Raw genomic sequence first — 19,561 nt, forward strand, 5'->3', positions numbered from 1 at the left:
TTCTTTTTTTCCTTTTTTTTTTGGATACTGTCAGTTTCTCATGTGAATCTTGGTTGGGTTTTTTTTTGCCCGTTAGGTTTTGTCCCGTTTTGTGAGGATGGAGATTCTAGTTTTACTAGCTGTGTATGCCGCGGTATCCCACTTGAGAGCAGAACATCCCCTTGCCAGTTGCAGCCACTGGACCTCTGGTAATGAGAGATCCCATCTCGTTTTTACTTTTGAACGTTGGTCTTACAAATGTGATATGTTTGTACAGATGAGAATTTATAATTTGCTGTAACAAAAAAAAAATGTTTGTGGTAGAAAAGGGCATGAACCAGCATTAATTTTTTTATCATTTTGTGGGGGGTAACAAAATGTTATAAATCTTCAAATGTGAACATCTACAATTATCATTAGGATGTGATTGTGAAAATACATCAGGGAAGCCCTAGCAAAATGTTAGCTTCATCTTTTTTTGTTTTAAAGATTTTATTTATTTGTTCATGAAAGACACAGAGAGAGGCAAAGACACAGGCAGAGGGAGAAGCAGGCTCTCCCCAGGAAGCCCAATGCGGGACTCAGTCCCAGGCCCCGGGGATCAGCCCTGAGACAAAGGCAAGACGCTCAACCACTGAGCCACCCAGGTGCCTCATTAGCTTCATTTTTTCAAGGTTAGTGAAAATATGGAAACCGCAGGACTCTCATCCTTCAGTTCTGGACAAGAATTTATATGGAAAGGTGGCTCCCAATTATTCTTTTGGCTCATGGTTGGGGGACAAATGGTTACTATGTAGATAAGTTATTTTGATTTTCCCAAGGGCCATCATTTGAAGACACAATAGACTTCTAAATTTTACCATACAGCATAGCTTTACTTCTGACAAGTAGTGACCTTTGCTCATTAGTCACAAAACTGTGTTAGCGGCACATCGGAGCTCTGAAAAATGGCTCTCAACGTGTATTCAGCGAACAGGGCCAACTACCAACAGTACCCTCTTCGTGTTTTCCAAATATGGTGCAACACATTGGGCCTGGGTCTGAGGTCCTGGAGGTTCCCAGCACACCCGGTACGGTGACACGGGGGGGGGGGGGGGGGGGGGACACTGGGGCCGGGGTCTGAGGTCCTGGAGGACCCCGGCACACCCCGTCCGGTGACACGGGGGGGGGGGGGGGGGGGACACTGGGGCCGGGGTCTGAGGTCCTGGAGGACCCCGGCACACCCCGTCCGGTGATACGGGGGGGGGGGGGGGGGACACCGGGGCCTGGGTCTGAGGTCCTGGAGGACCCCGGCACACCCCGTCCGGTGACACGGGGGGGGGGGGGGGGGACACCGGGGCCTGGGTCTGAGGTCCCGGGGGATCCCGGCACACCCCGTCCGGTGACACGGGGGGGGGGGGGACACCGGGGCCTGGGTCTGAGGTCCCGGGGGATCCCGGCACACCCCGTCCGGTGACACGGGGGGGGGGGGGGGGGACACCGGGGCCTGGGTCTGAGGTCCCGGGGGATCCCGGCACACCCCGTCCGGTGACACGGGGGGGGGGGGGGGACACTGGGGCCGGGGTCTGAGGTCCCGGGGGACCCCGGCACACCCCGTCCGGTGATACGGGGGGGGGGGACACCGGGGCCTGGGTCTGAGGTCCCGGGGGACCCCGGCACACCCCGTCCGGTGACACGGGGGGGGGGACACCGGGGCCTGGGTCTGAGGTCCCGGAGGACCCCGGCACACCCCGTCCGGTGACACGGGGGGGGGGGACACCGGGGCCTGGGTCTGAGGTCCCGGAGGACCCCGGCACACCCCGTCCGGTGATACGGGGGGGGGGACACCGGGGCCTGGGTCTGAGGTCCCGGAGGACCCCGGCACACCCCGTCCGGTGACACGGGGGGGGGGACACCGGGGCCTGGGTCTGAGGTCCCGGAGGACCCCGGCACACCCCGTCCGGTGATACGGGGGGGGGGACACCGGGGCCTGGGTCTGAGGTCCCGGGGGACCCCGGCACACCCCGTCCGGTGACACGGGGCGCACAAAGTCGCGGGGCAGGTGCCCTGTCGCTCTCCGCCGTCCCGGCAGCCGCGCTGGCTCCGCGGCGCAGGTGACCTCCGTCGGCGCTCGAGGCCCGCCCTCACGCCCGCGCACGTGGCCGGGGGGACTCTCCGCAGCAGGACGGAGCTCGCAGAGCGGGCGCTGGCCGTCCCGCGTTCGCTCGTTTTCGTATCCCCGCCGAGGCTGTAAATGAAGCGCAGCGAGGCGAACGCGGTCGTTCCCGCCGACCTTCCCACGCAGACTTCCCAGTGCCTCCCTGACTCCGCCCCCGCCTCCGCCGCCTGGGCGCGGCCTCGCTGCCGGACCTATCCGACCGTCTAACCAGGACCCCGGAAGAGCGTGTCCATCCGGGTGCTCTCTGCGAGCGCCAGGGGGCGTGGCCTGGTGACGCGCGTGCGGGGAGGGGCGAGGAGCCAGTTCAGGCGCTGGGACCTCCTGACGGAGGGGGCGGGGGGAGCCTGGGCGGTCCCTTGCCACGCTCCGTGGAAGCCTCAAGCTGCGCGAGAGGGGAGTCTCTCTTCTCACACTCCCTCTTTGAAGCGGGAAGATCCGCTCAGAAGCTTCCCTTCCCAGCCTCCGCTTAGCCGCGCTCCCTCGCACCCTCTTCCCCCGCCCTTGCCTCCTCTGTGCTGACAGCCGCGAACCACTTGGGGCGTCCAGCCTTTCCCCGCCCCCCCCGGCCCGGCGCAGATGGTGGCGGCCCGCGCGCTGCGCAGCCGCAGAGCGTCTTGGGCGTTTCCGCTTAGGGGCGTGTGACGCAGCGGCCGTCGCTGCCATTTTAAGTTGTTTGTTCTCGCTTCCCTTCTCAAACGCGACTCTGCCCCGGACCGGGAGGCGCCCGCCGCCGCCGCCGTGTCCGCAGCCCGCGGTTGGGGGGAACGAGGCTGTACCAGCGCGGACGCTCACCCGCCGCTTCGGCTTCTCCCCCTCCGGGTCCCCGCGACCTTCCTTGCCGAGAGCCGGAGCCCGGCCGTGGGGGAAGAGACTCGCGAGCAGATGCTTGGACTGAAATAACTTTATTCCGGGGGGTTGGCCTAGCCGACGGACCCCTAGCGCAGGGCTCCCTTCCCTCCCTCCCCTTCCCCTCCGCCGTCAGAGCCAGCCCTCCCCGTCTCCCTCCTCGCTCCTCCTGCTCTCTCTGTCTCTCGCCGCCGCCTCCTTCGCGTCCTTCCGTCCGCCGCCGCCCGGGGCGCCGAGCCAGACTATGGGTCCCAGGTGGGGGCTGAGCGGCGGCAGCAGCGCGGGCGGCCCGGTCACAGTGCGCACTGCAGCGGGGATGGGGGGGCTCAGTTGGCTGGTGGTGTTCTCTTGACATGGCTCCCGCCCGTGCCGCGAGCAGCGCTCCCGCCGCCGCCGCCTCCTCCGCCGCCGCCACCGCTCCGCCCGCAGGCTGCGGCTAGAGCGCCCGAACCCCCCCGAGAGTCGGTCCGTGAGTCCCGGCGTCCGCGGGGACAGGGAGGGGCCTTCCCGCCGCCTCGGAGCCACCCCTGCCCCTCGGGGAAGCCGACCCATGACCCCACCTTAAAGCGATCCAGATTCGGGAAACATGGTCTGTTCCACGTGAGAGCGAGCTCAGCCAGAGTCCGGGAACTTCAGGGTTTTGGTTTTTGGTTTGGGGGTTTTTTGTGCGTGTGTGTGTGTGTGTGTGTGTGTGTGTTTATTTTTGAAGGGGGGGTGGGCTGGGCGTACTTTAAAAAAAGTAATATTAACAAAACTATTTTTTTTTCTTCCCACTGATCCTTCCCATTTACCCTCTCCCGCCGCCTCTATCCGGGCGGGAGTTGTTTCCACGATGAAATGAGTGAAAACCTGAGTGATCCTGTGTCTCCCGTGGTGCGAGTGAGTCGCTGCCGCTGAAGGCAGGGGGCGGGGGTGGGGCCTGGGGCTGGAAGGCAGGTGGTCCCCGGGCTCTCGCGGCCTGGGCTCCGGGATCTGGGAGGAGGACCCGCCACCTCGGCCCCAGCAATGCCCGCAGGAAGATAAGGCGCCCTCCCCGCGGTCGTGAACGGGGGCGGATTCCTAGGGAAGGCTCCCCCGGGGGAATGTGGGACTCACTGCAAAGCTGGGGGTGTTGGGATCCCGGGCGTTAACCAGGCCTAACCACAGAGCCCGAATAGCTACCGTATCGTGTCAGAGCCCCCCGCTCTCTCTGCCATCATGATTTTCCATGGCAGCAGCACTAGCAGCCGCCTGAGGGTGAAAATGTGGGTGATGGGGAGGCTGGTCATGACTCCGCTGTTTTTTCTCATGGCTCCCTTGGGCAACAGCTGTCCGCCCCCAGTATACACTGTAGTTGATTGCAGGGAAACCCTGTACCTCTCCCCTTCTGTCTCTACCGATTTTGCACTTTTCTCTTTGCTCACCACCAAGTGTAATCAGTAACAAGCACTGACAATACATAGCAATAGTGAAATCTGAAATAACTTAAGAATTAATTAGGTACTACAGCCATGGATCTGGCTGGGTAAAATCCAATTGGATATTTCAGTTTCATTCACCTACCCTGTTTTCGTGTTTTTTGGGGGGGTTGGGTTTTTTTTTTTCTCTTCTTCTTCTTCTTCTTTACCCTTTTTCTTTGTAATTCTTTTTATTTGGGTATTTGGAAAGCAGGAATCATCACACTTCCCACCCCCCTCCTTCCTTTTCATAATCCCTTCTCTAAAGAGAGGGGCAAAAATCCGGATGGATTTTAAGGATTGGACTGGTGTCAGCTGTGTTTTATTGCACACCTAAATCCTGATAATAGGCTATTCATTTCCCCCAAAAGCCTTTACTTTGGCATTTAAGCCAAATGTGTTTTCTAAAAAGTTAGTTCCAAGTATTTTCTCCTCTTTCTTTCCTTTCTCCCCTTCCTTTTTCCCATAACCCCAGACGTTATTGTCCAAACATGACTGGACACCAGCTTTTGTTTCTTGACCCTGTAATATGACAGTCTGCTAATATTGCCAGAAGGTGCAGTTTTTGGGCTATGGTCGTGATTTTAGCTATTCAATCATATTAGCAGGAAAAAAAAAATGACTTGTTTCTGTTGTACTTGAGTCTTAAGAAAAAGTGCCCATAGTTTAGTGACAATTTCCAAAGGCTTTAGTACCACCTGTATTTCAAAATGGGGGACCCAAACTCCCGGAAGAAACAAGCTCTGAACAGACTACGTGCTCAGCTTAGAAAGAAAAAAGAATCTCTAGCTGACCAGTTTGACTTCAAGATGTATATTGCCTTTGTATTCAAGGAGAAGGTAATTTGAAATTCTTAATGTGACTTAGCACAAGTGATTTTTGTAAGTGTCTGTTAATTTGTTAACCGTAAATAATTGCGTATTAGGTTAAAGAGTGGTTGACACCAGTGTATGTGTGTGCCTTAACTTAAATCCTCCTGGGTGGTTCCCTGCACGTGTGGCTGCAGGATGATGACCAATGGAAGGCTTGAGTGCTCCTTGGTTTGGAGATGCTCTAAAACTCCATAAGGTCCTTTTGTAGTTAGCCGGGGGGTGAGCAACACTGAAACTGATTTGTATTTCACAATAAAGTGCACTTATGTGGAGTTACATAGAGAACATGATAGCTGAATTTAAAGATGGTCTTAAGTGGGGTATTTGAGAGTGGTGAATCAGAATTGAAATCTTTATATGCTAAAAGTAGTTTGTTCAATTTCACACCAAAGGTACCTTTTCTCGTGGTACATTTGATGAAATACAGCACACTTTAATTTTTAGGAACAGAAAATGGCTAATTTGTGTTTAGAAGTGCAATTCGTTAAAATTCAAAGGACCTGAAAAGGAAATTTAAATTTGGAGGGGGCTGGTGAACATATTCGGAAGTAACGCCGCAGTTATAAATAGCAAATAGTTGTGAGTAGTCAAGGAGAACAGGATCAAAGCAGTATTTTTTGTGCAACTTAAAATGGACAGTTTCTTCAATGATCTCTGGCATGAGATAAGGTTATGAATGTAAGGAAATACATACTACTTTGATTTTTGCACTTAGGTGGTGAGCTAATTTCAGATTAGAAATCTATTCTTCATGTGGCACGTGCTTAGTGTTTGGAAGTTTCCCGGGCATGGGCATTTTCCCAACTCGTAACTCTTAAAGGTTATTAGTACAGGCATACCTCAGTTTTATTCACTCTGTTGTGCCTCGTGGATATTTTGTTTTTTCTAAATTGAAGGTTTGTGGCAACCCTGGGTTGAGTAAGTCCATCAGTGTCATTTTCCAGCAGTATTTGCTCACTTCATGTCTCTGGGTCACTTTTTGGTAATTCTTGATGTTTTAGGCTTTTTTTTTATTAATCTATTTGTTACAGTGACTTATCAGTTATTACAATTTGCTGAAATCATATGGTGGTTAATATTTTTTAGCATTATTTTTCAATTAAGATATGTACATTGGTTTTTTTTTTTTGGACCTAATGCTTGTGCACTTAATGGGCTAAAATGTAGTGTAAACATAATTTTTATATGCACTGGGAAACCAAAAAATTAATTCAACTCGCTTTACTGTGATACTTGTTTCATTGCTGTGGTCAGGAACTCAACCCGTGATATCTCCAAGGTATGCCTGTATTTAAGAATGCTCTTGGCTGCTTGAGTGTAGCTTTGTAAAGTGGTTTCAAAGTGGTTTTGAAGCGATTATCCCAAGTTTGGGTAGTACTAAGGATTTACTTCTCCATTTTGTCTTCTTTAATACGCTGACTGCAGAAGTGTTAAGATCAGATTTCAGTTGGAGATACTATAATGAAGTTCACTAGAAATCTAAGACATAGGTGGTGAAATTAGTTCTTTAATATATAAGATGCCTCAAGTTGTGTCATCTAGTTCTTTAACACCATAAAATCCCATTTTTACTCTGAATGGATAGTACCCAGGCAATTGTCCTGAGTAGTTCATGTATTTTACAACCTAAATTGATGAGCACTTGGTCACAACTAAATTTTAAACTCAATTTGATAGACTTTTTTTTCTTGTTTCATATATTGACAGCTGTTATGTAATATCTAAAAGGAGTAATGAAACTTGACCCTTTTAAGGAGTTAAACTGAATTTGTACAACTGTTTTTAAACTGCTGAGATTTAATTTGAGCTGTATGTAGAATCAGTTAAATAAAACTACATCAAGAGTAAATCACTTTTTATTTTTTTTAAATGTTAAGTATGTCTAGTGTTTGTTTCTCATAGTGTTTAAGATATACTGTATAAGTTACATGTTACAGATACCATAATACTATGAAGCCATGCAGTAAAACATTCTGATGATAGCCTGTTTTTGTGTGCTTGGGGAAAAAACAGAACGATCCACCTATTTGAAAATATGCACAGAAATTACTTGAGTTGATAATTTTGCTGAGTTAGAATAAAGGTACATGACATTGTAATATGAACTGGGTGTTAAAAGACTGCACTACAGGCGAGTTAATACATCTTCTCCCCCCCCCCTTTTTTTTAGAAGAAAAAATCAGCACTTTTTGAAGTGTCTGAGGTTATACCAGTTATGACAAATAATTATGAAGAAAATATCCTGAAAGGTGTGCGAGACTCCAGCTATTCCTTGGAAAGTTCCATAGAGCTTTTACAGAAGGATGTGGTACAGCTCCATGCTCCTCGATACCAGTCTATGAGAAGGGTAAGTTCTGTTTTTCACTCTTGATTTGGTAAGTTTTTGTGATTTAAACTTGCATTTTCCCTCTAAGTATGGGTAGTTACTGTGGTCACAAGTCTTAAAAAGTTGACTTCAGGGTGCCTGGGTGGCTTAGTCAGTTAAACAGTTGGGTTCAGCTCAGGTCTAAATTCTTTAAAAAAAAAAAAAAAAAAGAAAAGAAAAAAAAAAGTTCAGATAAAATATGGATATTTTTATGTGTGGTATTCTGATAATGGTGTATATTATTGCTGGGAATATTTTACTGTTCATTGTATTTTTCATTTTGGGGAGAGAACTAACAACATGTTCCTTATAAGAAATATAAAGTAGAAGGAATTACTGCTCCCCAACCTCTAACTTTTGGAAGTTAACACGAACATACTTGAACCAAGAGATCCCCACAATTACTGGGATTGGGGAAGGCTAGAGATAACCATGTACAGGTCCAAAAGAGGTTTATTGGCCTTTGAAAATTAATTGACTGGACTGTGATAATAAGGAACAGGAATGGAGAAAATAGTTTTCTGTACGTCTATAATAAAAATAGCACTTAAACTGTAATAAGAACATGTTTAATATTAGCTTCAAGACACTTTGCTTAAATATTAACGAGATTCTGGTTTTAAAAAATGGAAATAAAAATACAAGGACTTAACAAGAAAAATCAGCTTCAGTTGAAGTTTTCACCATGTGCTGATTAATTTAGGTCATAGTGTGAGGAACATTGGACTGGGTGACTGTAGGTGAACCCTATAAGATAAAAATTAGAATTAGGCCATGAGCTATTCAGATTGTAGACTGTCCTATTACTATTACCTCTTGATGTATAAAATGATACATAGTAGATCTTTTGTATTTATGAAATGTTTCTATAATCACACCTGTAATCTGTGGTATTGCTTGTTACAGCTTCGTTTCTTTGAAAGTAATTTTTTTTTTTTAATTATTTTGTAGGATGTAATTGGCTGTACTCAGGAGATGGATTTCATTCTTTGGCCTCGGAATGATATTGAAAAAATTGTCTGTCTCCTGTTTTCTAGGTGGAAGGAATCTGATGAGCCTTTTAGGCCTGTTCAGGTATTTTTTTCTAAGTGTGGTGTGCACTCAGTAAAAACTCCTGGAATAGGGCCTAAGTTAAGAAAATTTTTTGGAATATGCATTGTTCTAATCAGTTTTACTTCATGAGTTGCTCCCCTCTGTTTGAATATTGTGATGTGAGAGGAGAAAGGACTTGGGTGACAGATCTCTTGAGAATGAGGTGGTCCTAACTACCCTAATGTGTCTTTAAAATTACGGCCGGGAAAAATAAAACAAAATTACGGCCAGAGAGAATCTTTCAGGTAGATATTTGTTGATTTGTAGAGGGGCCTAAGAATGAACTTTAGATCTGTACCCCACACACTCCTGAAATAGTATACTTAGTTACCCAGTTTTCAGAGGAGTGTAATCTAAGAAATCGGTTAAGAAACCCTTTAAAAAAAAACAAAAAAACCCCAACTTTTTCAAGGGGCACCTCAGTGACTCAATTAAACGTCTGCCTTCACCTCAGGTAATGATGCCAGGGTCCTGGGATTGAGTCCCACATCAAGCTCTCTGCTCAGCGGGGAGCCTGCTTCTCCCTCTGCCACTCGCCCAACTCATGCTCACTCGCTCACTCTCTCAAATAAAATCTTAAAGAAAGCAACCCCTTTTCAAAAGTAGAGTTGTGTATAAAACTATACAGGAGAGTCACCTGGGTGGTTCAGTGGTTGAACATCTGCTTTTGGCTCAGATCATGATCCTGGGATCAAGTCCCACATCGGGCTCCCTGCAGGGAACCTGCTCCTCCCTCTGCCTGTGTCTCTGCCTGTCTCTCTTGAATAAATAAAATCTTTAAAATAAATACATACACACATACACATATATAAGAAAAGTAAATCTGGTAGTGATTCTTAAGTAGTCTTCCTTGACGTTGTGCTAACTTTGACTTGTCACTGATGTACTAGAAAGTTTCCAGTTTTTAGAGCATTTACCCAAATATCAGTGATCATAATTTTATTTATAGTATTTTTATACGCACAGGAGAAAGTACAATATTATCCGCCACAATGTTATGGTTAGTTCTAAGTCAAGTATAGCTATGACTTGTTTTCTTTATTGTACATAATATACATATGTTTTATAACTTGACACTGTACTTTACAATTAGAAACCTAAATAACGACATTTAAAAACCCATTTTAAGCATCCTAAATATTAGAATGCCTATTTTAGGCTAATTGGTTAGAAACATGAAAATTACTATTGAAAAAATTTTGCATTCATCTATTACTATGACGCATCTTTTTGGTGCTTTTGTGTATGATAGACAAGTTGGTGTACTGCCCCTTTTCCCTGGTAATGTTCCTGCACATCAGCTCAAATAAATTATTGTTCCTTTTTCTAAGATTCCACTTGACAGAAAAAAGTTCTAAGGATAACATATGGCCTAAATATAGGTAAAAGTATTATAAGTCTCCCTTTAGTGGACGATAACTGACTCATGTGAACTTGTTGGGAGAATATGAGTTGGATATAAAAAGGAGGACAGGGATGCCTGAGTGGCTCAGTGGTTCGTTGAGCGTCTGCCTTCGCCTAGAGCATGATCCTGGAGTCCTGGGATCAAGTCCCCCATCAGTCTCCCTGCATGGAGCCTGCCTCTCCCTCTGCCTATGTTTCTGCCTTCTGTTTCTGTGTGTCTCATGAATAAATAAATAAAATCTTAAAAGTAGGAAGACAGGAAAGTTAAGGGATGTTTATGGTTATCAGAGCAGGTCTTGCATCTCAACTGTAACTGCTCTCCAGGAGCACTGGTAGGAGAGAGAGATATATATTTGTATTGTACACAAATATATATGTAGTACATATAGTGTACATGTATATATTATGCATAAATATATATTTATTTTTCATATACTTGCTATTGGAAAAATTTGGTCTGTTTCTCATGTTTTTTAAAATTTCTAATACTTGGGCAGCCCCGGTGGTGCAGCGGTTTGGCGCCGCCTGCAGCCTGGGGTGTGATCCTGGAGACCATGGATCGAGTCCCACATCCGGCTCCCGGCATGGAGCCTGCTTCTCCTTCTGCCTGTGTCTCTGCCCCCCCCCCCTTGTCTATGTCTATCATAAATAAATAAATCTAAAAAAAATAAATAAAATAAATGAGTATCCTGAATGAGAAGCTTTAAATATAAATAACATAGTTCTTAAGATAAATGAGAAAAGGAAAGGTAAACTTCAACTTGAAAAGCTTTTTTTTTTTTTAATTCCTTAAGGCATTTGGAAATCTGAATAGTAATGAGATTTAGTTGGAACCAGAGTACAGGTTGTTTTTCAATAGAGTTTCTGCTATATTCACAGTACTATGAAGTGCTGGGAGGTGCTGTTAAAGTATCTTTTTCCTCTTTGTCCCTAAATTCTCTTGCTGCAGGTTAGTTCATCACACTACTCAAATATTTCGTTATTTTTGGACATTACTTTCATGCCACTTACTAGTTTTCTTTTTGGTGTGGACTGTTCCTTCCTAAATCAATTCCTTCCCACCTTTGGTGTGGATTGTTCCTTCCCAAATTCAATAGAGAGACAGCACATGAGCAGAAGCAGAGGCAGAGAGTGAGGGACAAGCAGACTCCCCAATGAGCATGGAGCAGAGCCCAATCCTGGGGCTGGATCCCAGGACCTTGAGATCAGGACCTGAGCTGAAAGCAGACACTTCACTCACAGGGCCGGCCAGATAGGCTCCCTGCACAGTATTTGATTTTGATACATTAGTGTTTATGTTGGTCTTTTTCTGGGCATGGCATTTCCCAGACTACCTTTTCTTAGTAAAGAAAGAGGACAGGGAAAAATCACTGTCCTCTTTCAAGACCCAATCCAGAATCACCTGCTACTACTGCCCACAATACCCACGGGCTAGTTATCTCTCCCTTCTTCACATGGCACTTTGAAGATAAGAATCCATTTTAGAGTTATACAGATAACCACATTCTTATTCTAAGAAAGCTATGAAGCAAGTTAGGTTTTATATTTGCATGTGCTTGTCTTTCTGAGCAGTATAAGAGCCCCTTAGGTGGAATAACTACTCATATTTTTTGGTATCTAGTAACATGCATTTCATATACTAAGAGTTCAGTAAACATTTGAATTTGTGCAGAGATAGAGTTGAATATCGTATTTACACAATCCTATGTAGGGTAGCTTAGCTTATGTTAGCTTAGGTTATGGCTTATAAGAAAAGTTGGGTGCTAAAATTCTAGATGTCAAGAACTAATGATTTTTTCCATGTTGGTGTTTCCTATAACAGAAGAATAAAAACTGCCTGAATCAAATGGACTAACAATTTTTTTTAATAATTCAACATAATCTAAATATAAGATTCTTTCTTTAAGGTTTCTGTTTATTTTTTCTTTCCTTTTTTTTTTTTTTTTAGAAAGATTTTATTTATTTATTCATGAGAGACAGAGAGAGAGGCAGAGACACGGGGAGGGAGAAGCGGGCTCCATGCGGGGGGCCCGACATGGGACTCTATCCTGGGTCTCCAGGATCATGCCCCTGACTGAAGGCAGACACTCAACCACTGAGCCACCTAGGCGTCCCAAGGTTTCTGTTTCTTGAATTCTCCACTAGCTTAGTCATTTCACCCAGCATTTGGTCTCCACAGACATTCTGTGAGAGGTTAGAGTTGATCTTCCTCATGTTCTTCATAACTTAAAATTTTTTTATTTTTAATTTTTTTAAAGATTTTTTTATTTATTCATTCATGATAGACGTAGAGAGAGAGAGAGAGGCAGAGACACAGGCAGAGGGAGAAGCAGGCTCCATGCCAGAAGCCCGATGCAGGACTCGATCCCGGGACTCCAGGATCACGCCCTGGGCCAGAGGCAGGCACTGAACCACTGAGCCACCCAGGGATCCCCCTGGCTAACTTTAAAAACTGAATTTTAGGGCACCCTGGGTGGCTCAGCAGTTTAGCACCACCTTCAGCCCAGGCCTGATCCTGGAGACCCGGGATTGAGTCCCATGTCAGGCTCCCTGCATGGAGCCTGTTTCTCCCTCTGCCTGTGTCTCTGTCCCCGCCCCCCATAAATAATAAATGAATGAATGAATCTTTAAAAAAAAATAATTGAATTTTTAAACTGCATTTCATGAATTAAAATTAAGACTGCCTTATTGGACTGCCATATTGGACACCCTATATGCATACAGCTGCAGTAGATGTTTCAGGTAGGTAACGTCTTTGTAGTTACATGTAAACTTATTTCTTAATTAGGCCAAATTTGAGTTTCATCACGGTGACTATGAGAAACAGTTTCTGCATGTACTGAGCCGCAAGGACAAGACTGGAATTGTTGTCAACAATCCTAACCAGTCAGTGTTTCTCTTCATTGACAGACAGCACTTGCAGGTAAGCTTTAACTACTTAATAGCTTATTTAAAAAGCTTATTCATTAGCAAACTGCTTTCTATATATCTTTTTTTTTTTTTTTTTTTTTTTTTGCTTTCTATATATCTTAATTCTGTTTTGCCACTTCAACATTGCATTATTTTTGAAGTTACTTAAAAATCAAACAGATACCACCTTAGAACAGTGGTTCCCAAACTTCGCTGCGTATTAGAACTACTGGGAGCTTTTAAAAGTCATGATTCCAGTCTGCAGTAGAATTTAAGAAATGCTGCTCTAGAGCTTTTCTTTGTAAAATATGGTCAACAGATGATAACAGATTCTCAAATATGTAGAATCGCAGGCTCTACTCCAGTCCTACTCAGAGAATCTTATGTTTTGAACAAAATCCTTAGGTGAGTAGTAACACATTATATTTGGAGAAGCTTTGGCCCTAGACCTTTTAAATAAAAATCTAAAGGGATGAAGTATTTAAAAGATCCACATGTGTGGGGTTTTTTTGTTTTTTGTTTTTAAGATTTTATTTATTTATTTATGAGAGACACCGAGAGAGAGAGAGAGGCAGAGACATAGGCAGAGGGAGAAGCAGGCTCCACCACTCAGGGAGCCTGATGTGGGACTCGATCCTGGGACTCCAGGATCATACCCTGGGCTGAAGGCAGGTGCTAAGCCACTGAGCCACACAGGCGTCCCATAAAAGATGCACATGTGTTTAAAACAAGCACTTCCAATTTAAGCAATCCAGGTATTCCAGATTGTTTATTCTCTAGAACATTATTTTCATCAACCTAAACCTGAATGTCCTCCCTTAAAATTTGTAAGATACCTTGTTATTAATCTTTAAAAATAGCATCATTTTAATTATCATTCATGCAACAAATCAGTGCCTACTTACTATGTGCCAGGCACTGTGCAGCAGTGAACAAGACAAAAATTCTGTCTGTATGGTTTCCTACTCCACTGTGGGGGAGGCAATAGAGCAGTACTGTATGCCGTTGGACAGTGATGAGCGCTCAAAGGAAGTGGGTGTAGGATGCATAAGCTTTTGGGTGTGAACTTTGATGGTGCCACCAGAGGAGGCCTGTCTGAGAAGGAGATTTAAGTAAAGACTTTTAGAAGAGTATTTGTGATACTAATTTTGCATAGTAAACAATGGGTTTATTTTTAGAGTCTGTGAGGTAGTAAAAAAATACAAAGGTGAATCCTGCTGCTGCCTTGAAGGAGCTGAAGACCACTTGGCAAGATTAAATACTGATTTTGTATCTTGTAAGAAAGTCTTAAGTACCTGTAGTATTATAGGTACAAATAAGAGCTGTGAGAATTAACAGAAGAAAGTTAATTTCAGTGGAGGGATTTCATTAAACAAAAACCATGACTTGGTTGGGTTTGGGGGACTTTTTTTTCCCATTTCTTCTTTACCTTAGCCCTCTTATGGTAGATATTTTTAATTTTTTTTTTTTAAATTTTACTTATTTATGATAGTCACAGAGAGAGAGAGAGAGGCAGAGACACAGGCAGAGGGAGAAGCAGGCTCCATGCACCCGGAGCCCGATGTGGGATTCGATCCCAGGTCTCCAGGATCGCGCCCTGGGCCAAAGGCAGGCGCCAAACCGCTGCGCCACCCAGGGATCCCTATTTTTAATTTTTAATTACTTGTGTACTTTGAGTAATTTATTGAGATAATACTTAATAGCAGGCTATTGACTTATATTATGGAATCTACAACAGACTTTTAGTTCTAGAAGATTTAATAATGACCATGTACTAATGTAGAGACTTCATTTTCCTGCAAATATATAGATCAATAATATATAGAAATGACTGGTGACTTGAAGGAGTTACTTTGCTAAATAAGTAGTAAATTATCTCCTGTTTTAGATCAAGGTTGGATGTTTTCTGTGCTTTATGGAGCAAATAGCCTGAATCCTTTTAATGAGAAGAAAATTGTTAAGCTCATAAACTAAATTTGGGTGACCAGCAGTCTGTCTGGAATGCCTGGTTTTCTCACTGAAAGTCCCAAATCCTAGAAACCCCAGCCCCCTGGGCAAAGGGGGATGGCTGGTGTCACCCTCGTTATAGATGCATTTGGTCCTTCATGCCCCTCGGTCCCCCCTTCTTTCAGGTTCTGTTCTTGATCTTCCTAAACCACAGATGTTGCCATATTTGCACCATAATATAGAAGAATGAAGGACCTGGTAGGAGAGTGGCAACATAGCATATTACTTTTTTTTTTTAATTAATTTTTATTGGTGTTCAATTTACCAACATACAGAAAAACACCCAGTGCTCCTCCCGTCAAGTGTCCGCCTCAGTGCCCGTCACCCATTCCCCTCCAACACACCCGCCCTCCTCCCCTTCCACCACCCCTAGTTCGTTTCCCAGAGTTAGGAGTCTTTATGTTCTGTCTCCCTTCCTGATATTTCCCAACATTTCTTTTCCCTTCCTTTATATTCCCTTTCACTATTATTTATATTCCTCAAATGAATGAGAACATATGATGTTTGTCCTTCTCCGACTGACTTACTTCACTCAGCATAATACCCTCCAGGTCCATCCACGTCGAAGCAAATGGTGGGTATTTGTCGTTTCTAATGGCTGAGTAATATTCCATTGTATACATAAACCACATCTTCTTTATCCATTCGTCTTTCGATGGACACCGAGGCTCCTTCCACAGTTTGGCTATTGTGGCCATTGCTGCTATAAACATCGGGGTGCAGGTGTCCCGACGTTTCATTGCATCTGAATCTTTGGGGTAAATCCCCAGCAGTGCAATTGCTGGGTCGTAGGGCAGGTCTATTTTTAACTCTTTGAGGAACCTCCACAGAGTTTTCCAGAGTGGCTGCACCAGTTCACATTCCCACCAACAGTGTGAGAGGGTTCCCTTTTCTCCGCATCCTCTCCAACATTTGTTGTTTCCTGCCTTGTTAATTTTCCCCATTCTCACTGGTGTGAGGTGGTATCTCATTGTGGTTTTGATTTGTATTTCCCTGATGGCAAGTGATGCAGAGCATTTTCTCATGTAGCATAGCATATTACTAGTATGAGCTCATTTAACCCTCACGACAGTCTTGTGGAAGTGTAAGTCTCATTACTCCCACTTTGTAGGTGAGGAAATCAGAAAACTAAGGAACTTGATCAGGATCACCTAGCAGAGATCTTGTGTCCATTATCATAAAACAGGTGTATGAAAAGAACTAGACCAAATGATAATTTTGGATGGGCAAGTGGTAGTGAGGCACAGGCCTAGAATCTGGATTCTCATCCACGTGCAGCCACCTACTAGCTGTGAAATCTCAGACCAGTTACTCCTGTGAGCATGTTCTTTGTTGAATAAATGATATTCATAAGGTGGTTGTAACATTGAAAATGGGAAAAAAATGAAAAAATATTGTGCATAATGTGTAAGTTCATTTACATGTATAGACTGCTTTTGCCCTTTTTTTTTAAAGAAGTGCTGTAGTGACAACTTGGAAGGCGGGTCTGGGGGGTAGCTTTCATTTTCCATTTACTAGTGATTTGTGAAGGCAGCTAGCACATCTGCTATGGCAGATGTTTTAGTAGTAGTAATGGTAATACTCTCGTTTTCTTCCAGTCCTTTACCCCAGGTAATGCCTTAGGTCTTTTCTTTTTTTTAATCTATTTCTTTTCTCTAACTTCTGACCACATTTGTTGTCTTTTCTGTGTATAATTACGACTTTACCCCTCTATTTAGATCTATCTCTGTGAAGTGCCTTTAACTTTATTTCCCCTTGGCAAGTTGTCCATGGTTGACTTTCCAGACATTTAATTTTTTTAATAAATTCTCTAAACATTTATTTAGTTTATAATCATGTTTATTCTTTCTATATTTTATATGGCAAAGTTTTGTCTTCCTGACTAGATTGAAGTCCCTATGGGTTCAGACCATAATTAATTCCCTTGCTCTATATGCGTTATTATTGTGTCCATGATTGCTTGATTCGGTGATGGGGGAGATTTTCATGTGACAATCTGTTGTTAAAGTCTTACTAAGATTATTAAAATTATTCCCCTTCCAGACTCCAAAAAACAAAGCTACAATCTTCAAGTTATGCAGCATCTGCCTCTACCTGCCACAGGAACAGCTTACCCACTGGGCAGTTGGCACCATAGAGGATCACCTCCATCCCTACATGCCAGAATAGAGTGTTGACCAGCAAAATGGACAAGATCACAGAGTGCAGCAGCAGTTTTTTGTTTTCTTGTTTTCTTATACTTTATTCTTTCAGAATTTAAAGCAAATGGACTCATGCACAGAACACTATGCATTTTGAAACTTGTTCATCCTGGATTTTTTTTTTTTCCTTTTTGGTTATTCGTGTCTCAGAACTTAAAAAAAATTAGGTGTGTCTTCTGCACGGACTATGTGAAAGAAGATGCTTTGCATATTTGCTGCACTGCATCAGCATCTTACTAAAAATGTGAAATGAAAGGACTATTGTACACTGAAATGCTTAAATGTATCTGAAAGCACAAGGTGATACTCATTTTTGATGGTCTTTCCATTTGTGCTGGTTTTTGCCTCTTGACATCTGTCATCAGTATTTAGAGGGTGAGAAGTGAATGTAAAAGATATAAATAACATTTTAAAAAAACTTAATAGCTTTGCTGTAATCACCGTTGTTCCAGAGCACTGTCAGATTCATTCTAATGACCAGAAGTGGTTGTTAAAAGGAAAAAAAAAAAAAAAAAAAAAGAAAAAAAGATACACAACCACGGGAAAGAATTCTTAAATGAAAGGAAAAAAAAGCATCTCATTGTAGGCATTCTTGCCTCATGTTTTACTGGGCCATGTTTGTTTCCTGGTACTCATAAATGTATTTTATTTCCAGATCTCTTTCCCTAAGTTGCTGTTAGGAGAGTATTCTGCTGAATGTGGATACAGTTTATACACATTAAAACAGACCTGGAGTCTGAGGTAGCTAAAGCAGCTATAAAACTGAGAAATTCATAGCTGCAGAAACCATGATAGATGAAGGATTTTTCTTTTTGGTTTTAAAGAGATTTTTATTACAAAGAAAACCCAGTGAATTGTGCAGAAAATACTGGTTTCTACCCTATCCTAAAGGGAAAACTTGAGGGTTTTTTGGAGTAGAAAAAAGTTACTAAAGTTGGGATCTTTAAATTGTTTAAAAACCATTCACTGTCAAAGCTCTAAAAGCAGAACTCACTTGTGCAATGAACATAAGGAAAGACTACTGTATAGTTTTTTGGGTTTTTGTTTTTGTTTTTGTTTTCTTTTTAATGAAGAAAAGCTTTGCTTAAGGGTTGCATACTTTTATGGAGTAAATCTGAATGATCCTACTCCTTTGGAGTAAAACTTAGTGCTTACTGGTTTCCAATTGTATTTAGCTTCTGGTTGGAATTTGAAAAAATGAAAACCTAAATAAAATAGGTGAAAGTTCCCTGACTATTCAGGTGAATACACAAAACTTGAAGTGGTAACTTCTTTTTTCCAAGTTACTGGGTAGGTGTTAACTGATGACCCTGGGGGTTATTTCACAGGTTATATTTTATAGTCTAGTTACACAGCAAACTTAGGACAAAATATGGTAGATGGGTTTGTAATTCAAGGAATAGGAATCAAAAAGACATTTTGTCAGCTTTAGCAGTTATCAGGTTGGTCTTGTTCCTTGCTTCATGGAAAAGAAAAATAGATTTTTTAAAGCAGGCTCCACATAGCAACATGGGGCTCTTAACTCACAACCCTGAGGTCAAGAGTCGCATGTCTGAGCCAGCCAGGTGTCCCAGAAAAATACTATATTTTTAAAATACTTTATTTATTCATGAGACAGGCAGAGACATAGGTGGAGGGAGAAGCAGGCTCCGTACAGGGACCCTGGAGTCCCGCTCTAAAGCCAAAGGCAGACACTCAACTACTGAGCCACGAGGCATTCCCCCAGAAAAATACTTTTTTTTTTATCTCACCCCTCCTACCGAAAAATATTCTTAATTTCAAAATTAAGATTTCTTTCACAGATTTTCTCAGTTGAAAATTAGAATCTTTTGGGCAGCCTGGGTGGCTCAGCAGTTTAGCATCGCCTTCAGCCCAGGGTGTGATCCTGGAGACCTGGGATCCAGCCCCACGTCGAGCTCCCTTCATGGAACCTGCTTCTCCCCCTGCCTGTGTCTCTGCCTCTCTCTCTCTCTGTGTCTCTCATGAATAAATAAAATCTTGTAAAAAAAATTAGAATCTCTTTGAACAAATGGTTTTGAATGTCTCATGAGTGGGTCCTATTCAAAGCTCGGGACTGCCAACAGTCCTGAGTGCAAAGAGCAAGTTTTTATTTTAGAATAAACTTAGAAAAGTTTTAACAAAGTTCTGTATAACCTTTACCCACGTCTTAGCCATATTTTTTTCCCCACTTTTTCTATGTGTATATATTTTTTAAGATTTTATTTATTCATGAGAGAGAGGCAGAGACACAGGCAGAAGGAGAAGCAGGCTCCATGCAGGGAGCCCAACAT

General features: G+C 43.6%; 1 protein-coding gene across 2 annotated transcripts; it reads left to right on the plus strand.

Annotated features, from left to right (window-relative positions):
- The first annotated feature begins 2,783 nt into the window (after positions 1–2,783).
- On the plus strand, positions 2,784–18,525 carry C10H6orf62 (chromosome 10 C6orf62 homolog). 2 transcript variants are annotated; one of them, XM_041769915.1, is made up of 5 exons: positions 2,784–3,862; positions 7,462–7,638; positions 8,608–8,730; positions 12,941–13,075; positions 17,113–18,525. In XM_041769915.1, the coding sequence occupies exons 1-5, from the start codon at positions 3,821–3,823 to the stop codon at positions 17,236–17,238; spliced, it is 603 nt and encodes a 200-aa protein (XP_041625849.1). In that variant the 5' UTR covers positions 2,784–3,820; the 3' UTR covers positions 17,239–18,525. The 2 variants fall into 2 exon arrangements, with proteins under 2 accessions (XP_041625849.1, XP_041625848.1); XM_041769914.1 differs by having other exon boundaries at positions 2,785–5,258.
- The last annotated feature ends 1,036 nt before the right edge of the window (positions 18,526–19,561 follow it).

The sequence above is a fragment of the Vulpes lagopus genome, chromosome 10 (genome assembly GCF_018345385.1).
Source record: "Vulpes lagopus strain Blue_001 chromosome 10, ASM1834538v1, whole genome shotgun sequence".
Taxonomy (NCBI): Eukaryota; Metazoa; Chordata; class Mammalia; order Carnivora; family Canidae; genus Vulpes; species Vulpes lagopus.

Bases quoted from the DNA above. Each gene is read 5' to 3' on its own strand.
- C10H6orf62 (XM_041769914.1), top strand. From the start codon at position 5,130: ATGGGGGACCCAAACTCCCGGAAGAAACAAGCTCTGAACAGACTACGT. The intron at 5,259-7,461 runs GTAATTTGAAAT...CCTTTTTTTTAG, and splicing joins CCTTTGTATTCAAGGAGAAG to AAGAAAAAATCAGCACTTTT. The intron at 8,731-12,940 runs GTATTTTTTTCT...TTTCTTAATTAG, and splicing joins AGCCTTTTAGGCCTGTTCAG to GCCAAATTTGAGTTTCATCA.